Source organism: Notolabrus celidotus, chromosome 12 (genome assembly GCF_009762535.1).
Source record: "Notolabrus celidotus isolate fNotCel1 chromosome 12, fNotCel1.pri, whole genome shotgun sequence".
Classification (NCBI taxonomy): Eukaryota; Metazoa; Chordata; class Actinopteri; order Labriformes; family Labridae; genus Notolabrus; species Notolabrus celidotus.
The window spans coordinates 22,223,355-22,232,112 of NC_048283.1; the positions used below are offsets into that span (position 1 = coordinate 22,223,355).

The following is an 8,758-nucleotide window of genomic DNA, read 5'->3' on the forward strand; positions in this document are numbered from 1 at the left end:
TTGTGGGCGGGGTTACGACAGCAGAGAGGGGAGGGGTAGTGTTGACATTCGAAATCTCTCTCCGAACTGATGTTTATATCATGACTACCAACAGCAGCTTTAAACCAACAGCTGTCACATCTGTGTGCTAAACCAAGCCCTGCTCTGTATGCAGCCTCAATGCTCCTGATCCCAATGCTCAGTTTACTAATGAAGATCTGCTGTTTAACGACCCCCTCAGTAACTACACCTGGGAGACGCTCAGGTAAATTAATTACTGATGATGCATTCACTGTCTGTCCACTCTCTGAGGACTGCAGCACGACTGAGATGGAACAGAACAAGAGTCCTCCCTCTGAACATCACATGATCCCATCATACCGTCCTTACCGTCTCTCTGCAGTCTACAGCTGTAATTATAAATACACACGTGATCCCATCATACCGTCTTTACCATCTCTCTGCAGTCTACAGCTGTAATTATAAATACACATGTGATCCCATCATACCATCCTACAGTCTCTGCAGTCTACAGCTGGAGTTATAGAGACACACGTGATCCCATCATACCGTCCTCAGTTTCTGCAGTCTACAGCTGGAGTTATAGATACACGTGATCCCCTCATACCATCCTTATAGGTCAACAGGAAGCAGCAGTGAGAGCTGTCTGATATCAAAGAAATGTGGTTAGTGGACATGTGCCCTAACGAAACTCAAAGTTTTTGGACACATTTATAAGGCATAACACTACATCCTCAGAGTCATGGGATCTGCTCGTCACAAAGCGCCTGCAGAGAGGTTCGAGTGGAGTAGTGTGATTCACACATCTTAACATTCATCTGAAGAGTAGATATGTGACCTAAGTATGTATGAAAGAATATAAACAAGACATTTTTATTCCAACTCCACAACAGAGAGGTGATACATCAACAGTAACTGTTTACGGAGTATGAAGTTTCTACAGTTCTTCCTCACATGGAGGTCCGGACCCTCCAATACACGTCTCCAACCTGAGAGATTCAAGTGAAAAACAAAGATTAAAACCAGCTGAGTCTCATGATATTAAAGGAGTAGACCACTTCCTTATGTGATATGAGACACTGTATATGAGACACAGTATATGAGACTATATGAGACACTATATATGAGACAATGTATTTGAGACACTGTATATGAGACAATGTATATGAGTAACTATCTATCTATGTGTGTTGTATGTCTGTGTCTATATTCAGTATTTGGGAAACAGTGTGTGTGGTTCTCTTTTTTTTGTTTACTTGTCATTTCTTATGTTTGTTTAACGGTGTCTTTGTTTGTTACCCTCTGTCTTTGTCAACATACTATGTCTATGTTACACATGGGAGTGTATGTTCATGTAAGATGAAGTCTTTTTATTTATTGTCTGAAAATCAATAAAAACTGTTGAATATAAAAAAAAAACCATCCAGTCTTGCTTTTATCACCTTAGAAATATTGCCCGTATCAGATCCATGCTCACTTTTGATGACACCCAGACCATTATTCATGCTTTTATTTCTTCTAGACTAGATTATTGTAATGGGCTTTTAACAGGTTTAACACAAAAATATCTCAATAGATTACAACTGGTACAAAATTCAGCAGCAAGACTTTTAACTAAAACCAAGAAGAGAGAGCACATTACTCCTATTTTAATGACCGACCTACACTGGCTGCCCATTGCTTTTAGAATAGATTTTAAGGTTTTACTTATCACTTTTAAAGCACTTCACGGCCTGGCCCCCGAATATATATGTGATCTGCTGTCACCCTACCAGCCCGGGCGCAGCCTCAGATCCTCAGGCAGGAACCTCCTTAAAGTTCCTGCCACAAAGCTGAAGTCTAAGGGTGAGCGAGTGTTTACTGTGCAGGCTCCTCGACTGTGGAACGACCTGCCTGAGGATCACAGGCAAGCTGCATCAGTATCTTCTTTTAAATCACAGCTGAAAACACATTTGTATCGAAAGGCCTTCCTGTAATATTGTTTTATCCAAGATGCTACATTTATTTTTAATCTATTTTTATTCACTCTTTCTTTTATTGTTTTATTGATTTTATTGGTCTTACTGATTTTATTTGTTTTACTAATTTGAATTGTTTTATTGTTTTAACTGCTTTTAGTAGTTTCTGTTTTACTCTGTTCCTCTTAAATTGTCTTGCCAGCCCATACACCCCCCCCCCCTTGCTTTGTTCTTTTTATTGTGGGTTTTTACGATGTTAAGCACTTTGTAACGTCTGTTTTGATAAGTGCTTTATAAATAAACTTTATTATTATTATTATTATTATCATTATATGAGACACTGCTTATGAGACACTTAATATGAGACACGTGTCTCATAAAGTGTCTCTGCTGTGTTTGTGCTGTGTCTGTGTTGTGTGTCTGTGTTTTGTGTTTTGTGTGTGTGTGTGTGTGTGTGTGTGTGTGTGGGTGTGTGTGTGTGTGTGTGTGTGTGTGTGTGTGTGTTCTGTGTGTGTTGTGTGTTTCTGTGTTGTGTATGTGTTGTGTGTCTGTGTTGTGTGACCATGACATTGAGGACCCTGTTGGTGGGTGAAGCTGATGAAGTCAGTGTAGTAATGATCAGTGGAACAGTCGATGCTCCCTCTCTGTCAGTGTGATATGAAAGCTGCTCTTGGACACTCCATGCGGACACACTCATGTTCTGAAAGATTTATTTAAAAGTGTGGAAACACCCTCCGGGGAGAAAGCCTTGTTTCTATGTGTGTGTGTTTTGATTTAAACTGGTAATAGATTATAAACGGATCACTTCTTTATTAATATTGAAACTGAACTCAAAAACATCAAACAACAATCATCAGAGTTCAGGTCCGGTTGGTTGGGCCTTCATGGCGATGCTGTCATTGGGGGAGCGATGGAGAGCAGGGCTTCCATTGGATCTCTGAAGTTAGCAGTTCTTAGTCGGACATGTCATCCAGAGTCCCCCTGAAGTCCCCCTGAAGTCCCCCTGCAGGTACAGGTGAGGGCTGAGCTTAGGTCTCAGCTGTGTGCAGGAGGACAGATTTGATATTGCTGGTCTGGTTGTGGTCCTGCAGACATCAGCAGCTCATCAGAGCGCTGCAGTCGGAGGAACACGATGGTGTGCTTTGGTTTGTTGAACAATCTGAATAAGGTGTTAGAGCTGACGCTGTCTGCAGAGGAGGATAGTCCGGCTTCTGTTCTGGTTTCTCATCACAGGATCTGCGCTGAGCGGATCCTCTGAGGGTAAAACCCTTCTGCTGATCCTCAAACAGCCATGCTTCATGAACACTGCAGAGTCTGTGGTCGCTCCCGGCGGCCGTGTTGCTTTCTGAACGCTCGTCTTTGTTTTTAAGTTCAGATCAGAAATGTTTCATTAGAAAGTCTGAGGGGATAATGAGCTTTACCTGGACCCCTGTTGGACACAGACTCACCTGAGACAGTGCTCATGAGCAAGGCATCAAACCCTCAGCTCAACGTGGACGCGTCTGAGTGTCAGCCATCAGTAACCATGGCAACCATCTTTACCTGAACACAGACAGACAACACTGATAACACTGATAACATCATGTGGTTAACCCCCCCCTCTCTCTCTCTCTCTCTCTCTCTCTCTCTCTCTCTCTCTCTCCTCCCCCCCCTCTCTTTTTGCTTACGGTCCTCACCTCCTGGACGGGGGGAGGCGGGGGGGGGGGGGGGGGGTCAGAGGGGGCGGAGATCCGGGGGGTGAGAGACTGTGGACACAGAGAGACGGAACATCAAGTCAGACAGGAAACATACGGAAACCTGTTGATATTCACCTTCAAAATAAAAGCCCGATTGTCTCTGTTATTAAATACATAGTGCTGCTCTACTTCTCCATGTTGTGTTATTTTAGCTGTGATAGACAGGTAGAGCCAGGCTGTGTTCTGCTCTATCGGTCACTCGATTCATGAGTTCAACTTCACTGACAATAATCATCCTTTATAATGCTGAGTTGTGTGTGGTTTGATAAAGCTTCACACGTGTTTAGGAACACTGAGAGTTTGCTCTGACACACAATTGTCATCATTACAGCCATGGTCTTTGTTTTGGTACATAAACGTGAATGTATTGTTTTATTATTTGTTTATATTTGTGAGGTTACAGATTTGTTCACTTTGGGATCATGTAAACTGCAGCCTGGTATTCATCATGAAGTTTGAACAAGTATGAGTTGATGTTTCTGAGCTCTAACAGGCAGATTTACATGTTTTATTTTGAAAGGGACCGGAAGCCATGTCTCTTTGCACACCTGTAGCCTGACGGTGAATCTGTTCCGCTTCTTCTGCGGAAAACACCACGGACACAGACACCGGAGCCGGGACCCGTGGAGTGTTTGTTCGAGGCGGTGATTGGGACCGGTTCTTCTTCTTCTGTCAGACTGATGTGTGTTTGTGTTTACTGCTGAACCCATACACACACGCCTGCTCACACACACACACACACACACACACACGCACACACACACACACATATGTGTGAGGGGAATTAGCACTCGGAGGAGACGACATCTGGCTCCATGAGACACGGTGAGCATCAGGCTGGGTTCGGATCTTATTCAGCACATCTGAAGGAGGGAGAGAGACTCAGAGGACGGGGATGAGATTCAATCTGTATAATCTGGAATAAAGAGGCGCAGCAGTAACCAGATTAAGGTTCAGATCAACAGAGAGCAGCTCAGAGATGCTAAAGCAGCCATTTAACAGGTCTGATGTGAGACCCTGATCCTCCATCACCTGACGGAGCTCGGGGGGCTAACCTGGCAGGAGGTCTTCATGCTTTTGTTCTGCAGGATCAGTTCTGACTGCTTCTCCTTCCCGAGCAGCAACATGTCGCTGAGCAGGCCTGCAGCTCAGTCTGCACACTGTGCACAACAAGACTCAGTCTGAGGGTCTGAGAGGTCCTCCTGCAGGTTTCTGTCCCCACCTCTGATCCTCAGGTGAACACCTGAACCTCAGGCTGTGTGGAGAGGTGATGACTTTCAAGAGGAATAATAATGACAACAAAAACAAAGACTTTATTCCCTCAAATTTTTAGTCTTTAGAGGTCTTTAGATCTCAAAGTCTGAGAGTTTCACAGGAAAAACAACAGGCTGCGAGTCCTGATCCTTTAAAGACCGATCAAGGTCTCAGACTGTAAACCAGAATCGTTGAGAGTCTGCGTGAGATCAAAACATGTAAACATCAAGTTGACTAGCTCACATCAAGTTGACGAGCTCAAATCAGTCTCATCCTTCAGAACAAAAGTTTTTACTTTGTTTATTTTACTCTCAAAGTAAACGTCAACATGTAACACTGTAAACAGGTCAACATGACAACAACAGAAGGCTGTGGACCCTGACTCTGTGGACCCTGACTCTGTGGACTCTGACTCTGTGGACTCTGACTCTGTGAAATCTGAGTCTGTGTACTCTTGACTCTGTAGACTCTGACTCTGTGGATGCTGACTCTGTGGACCCTGACTCTGTGGACTCTGACTCTTTGGACTCTGACTCTGTGGACTCTGACTCTGTGAACCCTGACTCTGAGGACGCTGACTCTGTGGACCCTGACTCTGTGGACTCTGACTCCGTGGACCCTGACTCTGTGGACTCTGACTCCGTGGACCCTGACTCTGTGGACTCTGACTCCGTGGACCCTGTCTCTGTGGACTCTGACTCTGTAGACCCTAACCCCGTGGACTCTGTAATGAACACTAATCCTCCCTGGTCTCTCCCTCAGGTGACATGCAGGATCTGTGAGTGAGTCGGTCTGTGATGTGTGAGTACGGAGGAGGACGTCGGAGGGGAGGAGGAGTCACGTCTGCTCGGGCAGCGAGTGGGCGTGTCCAGTCTGAGCGTGTCACAGAGGACTGATAATGCGAGCAGCTGTGGAGCAATCAGAGTCACAGAGAGAGAAGAAGACATGGACGCTCGGTGCTGATTCATGACGCCTCTCAGGAGGAGACTCAGTGGAACACACACACACAGGTGATGCACACCTGAGACTTCAGTCAACACAAAGCTCTACAGATCTTAAAGGGTCCAGCATGCCACGGAACAGGGCCTTCTCTGAGCCCGAGTACTCTGCAGAGTACTCTGCGGACTGCTCGGTGACATTGCCCTCTGACCCCGGGCAGGCGGTGGGTCGGACTCACGAGGTGACGGTGCGGAGCTCGGGCTGCTGTCTCTGCCTGCCACGCTTCATGCGGCTCACCTTCGCCCCGGAGTCTCTGGAGAACCTGTACCAGACGTACTTCAGGAGGCAGAGACACGAGACGCTGCTGGTGCTGGTGGTGTTCGCTGCGCTCTTTGACAGCTACATCATCGTCATGTGTGCCGTGATCTACACCTCCGATAAGCTGGCCTCTATGCTGGTGGCGTCTCTGGGGCTGGCGGCAGACGTGGTACTCTATCTGCTGTGTCGCTTCGGGCTGCTGCCGGACCGTGTGACCCGGCGGGTGGTTCCCTACGCCCTGTGGGTGCTCATCGCCGCGCAGATCTTCTGTTACCTGGGCCTGAACTACGCCCGCTTCCACCAGGCGTCAGACACGGTTGGCTGGCAGGCCTTCTTCAGTTTCTCCTTCTTCCTCACGCTGCCACTCAGGCTCACGCCCATTGTCCTCATCACTACGGTGTCCTGTGGGGTCCACACCCTGGTCCTGGGTGTCACCATTGCCCAGCAGCAGCAGGAGGACATCCAGGGGGCGGCGCTAGGACGACAGGTAAGAGACAGCCAGGTGGATGAAGTGTACTTAGATTCTGTAGTCTAAGGTAACACCAGAGTCACTTCAGAGATCACGACCAATCACAGAGCAGTTTCAGGGTTACTAAAGGTCAGGACCACAGACTAAGTCAGGCAGATTACACACCTGAGTCCTAACAATGACACTGAGGACGTTTCATCCTCCACTGATGGTCCTCTTACATCTTAAACTCAGATGGTTGTCATCAGATCCTGAGTGACCTCCAAAGAGTCTCAGAGGGTTCCCTTTTATTCTGACGTATCAGATCATCACAAGAATGTTTTGACGGATGAAAACCTGGACCAGTTCAAGCTACAGGTCCTCCCACCGTCTTCAACTCCTCACTCTAACAGATCCAAACATGATTTTAAAGCCAATAATGTCACATTTCATCTGAGCACACCCAGCAGAGTGTGACATCAGAGAGACGATTCAATCCACACTGAGTTATGGTTTAACGTGACTCAGCACAAAGTGTTGTCTAGACCAGGGGTTCACCGAGTGTGGGACGGGACCCCGTGGGGGGTCGCGAAACACAAATGGGGGGTCGTGAGATGTCTTCCAGAATGTTTATTTTTTAAAAGTTATCTATAATTAGTACATTTTACCCATTATATTAAGAAACGTAAACTTGAAATAAAACCTTGAAAATAGAAAATGTAATGAGTCTTCTGCCTATCTTTTTGCCAGATGACTCCTAAGTTTAATTCATAAAGGCACAGGAAGCACAGCCACATGCTCATATAGGGAGGCTAACTTTCTCTAGACCAGCTAAATGAAGCCACATTAAATCACTTTGAGGAACAGTGGTGGTCGCGAGTCTTTGGCGGCAAAATTTTGGGGTTGCGGGCTGAAAAGTTTGGGAACCCCTGGTCTAGACCAAGGCAGGCTTCTTATTTGTGCTCTGTGCTGTTTACACATGTCAGACATGTGCAACCAGAGACAGCATGACAGGTCCCAATACTCTGATCTGCTCACTTTAAAAACTACTATAAACCTTTATGTTCAGGTGAAATACACAAAGAGCTTTATGTTTATATTAATACTTATATTTATTTGTTTTTTTATATTTAAATGTATGTTTATTTTTGTATTTTATTTTGTATTTATGTTAATGAAAATGATTTTTGTATGCATAAATATATATTATTTATATATTTAAATATCTACAAATATGAAAAAAAACATAAACACAATTATACATTTAAACCTGCATTTGTGCATTCAGTGATTTTCACTGAAAAGTCATGCCTGTTTTAAAATGCAGTGATTTTCACTACAGTCATGTCGGTTTTAAAGCAGTGATTTCCACTGGAGATTCATGTCTGTTTTAATGCAGTGACTTCCACTAGAGAGTCACCACATTAAAACAGAGTCATGTCTGTGGAGAAATAAGAGCAGGCTATAACCAATCAGTGTCGAGTATTAATCACATCCTGTCTGTTGTTCTGTCTCAAGCTGCTGGCAAACATGGTGATCTACGTGTGCTCCATCACCGTGGGTGTCATGTCGTACTACATGGCCGACAGGAAACATCGCAAAGCTTTCCTCGAAGCCCGACAGTCTCTGGAGGTCAAACTGAACCTGGAGGAGCAGAGCCAGCAGCAGGTCAGACATATGCCAACAATAACGACACAACAACGACACAACAACACAACAGCAACACAACAACTATACAACAACAACAACAAGCAACAACAACACAACAACAATACAACAACAATACAACAACAATACAACAACAAAATATCAACAACAAAGCAAGAACAAAACAACAATAATAACAACAGCAACTATAACAGCAACAACACCTACAAAACAAACAACAATTTAATTTAAGTTCATCCCTTGATGTCGGCCTGATAGGACTCAGGGAATCAGTTTCAACTGCTCACTGTGTGCATGTGTATGTGTGTGTGTGTTTGTGTGTATGTGCGTGTATGTGCGTGTCTGTGTGTGTGTGTGTGTGTGTGTGTGTGTGTGTGTGCGTGTGTGTGTTTGTGTGTGTGTGTGTGTGTGAGGAGGAGAAGAGGCTCATTCGGATA

The 8,758-nt window shown here is 45.2% G+C and overlaps 1 protein-coding gene across 1 annotated transcript in view; it reads left to right on the forward strand.

The window, feature by feature from the left end:
* Positions 1 to 4,227: 4,227 nt before the first annotated feature.
* Positions 4,228 to 8,758, forward strand: part of adcy3a (adenylate cyclase 3a) — a 22,067-nt gene continuing 17,536 nt past the window's right edge. Inside the window, exons 1-3 of the mRNA XM_034698276.1 lie at positions 4,228 to 4,519; positions 5,711 to 6,692; positions 8,172 to 8,321. Coding sequence (XP_034554167.1) covers positions 6,018 to 6,692; positions 8,172 to 8,321 — 825 coding nt within the window. The 5' untranslated portion in view covers positions 4,228 to 4,519; positions 5,711 to 6,017. The remainder of the gene's footprint in view (positions 4,520 to 5,710; positions 6,693 to 8,171; positions 8,322 to 8,758) is intronic.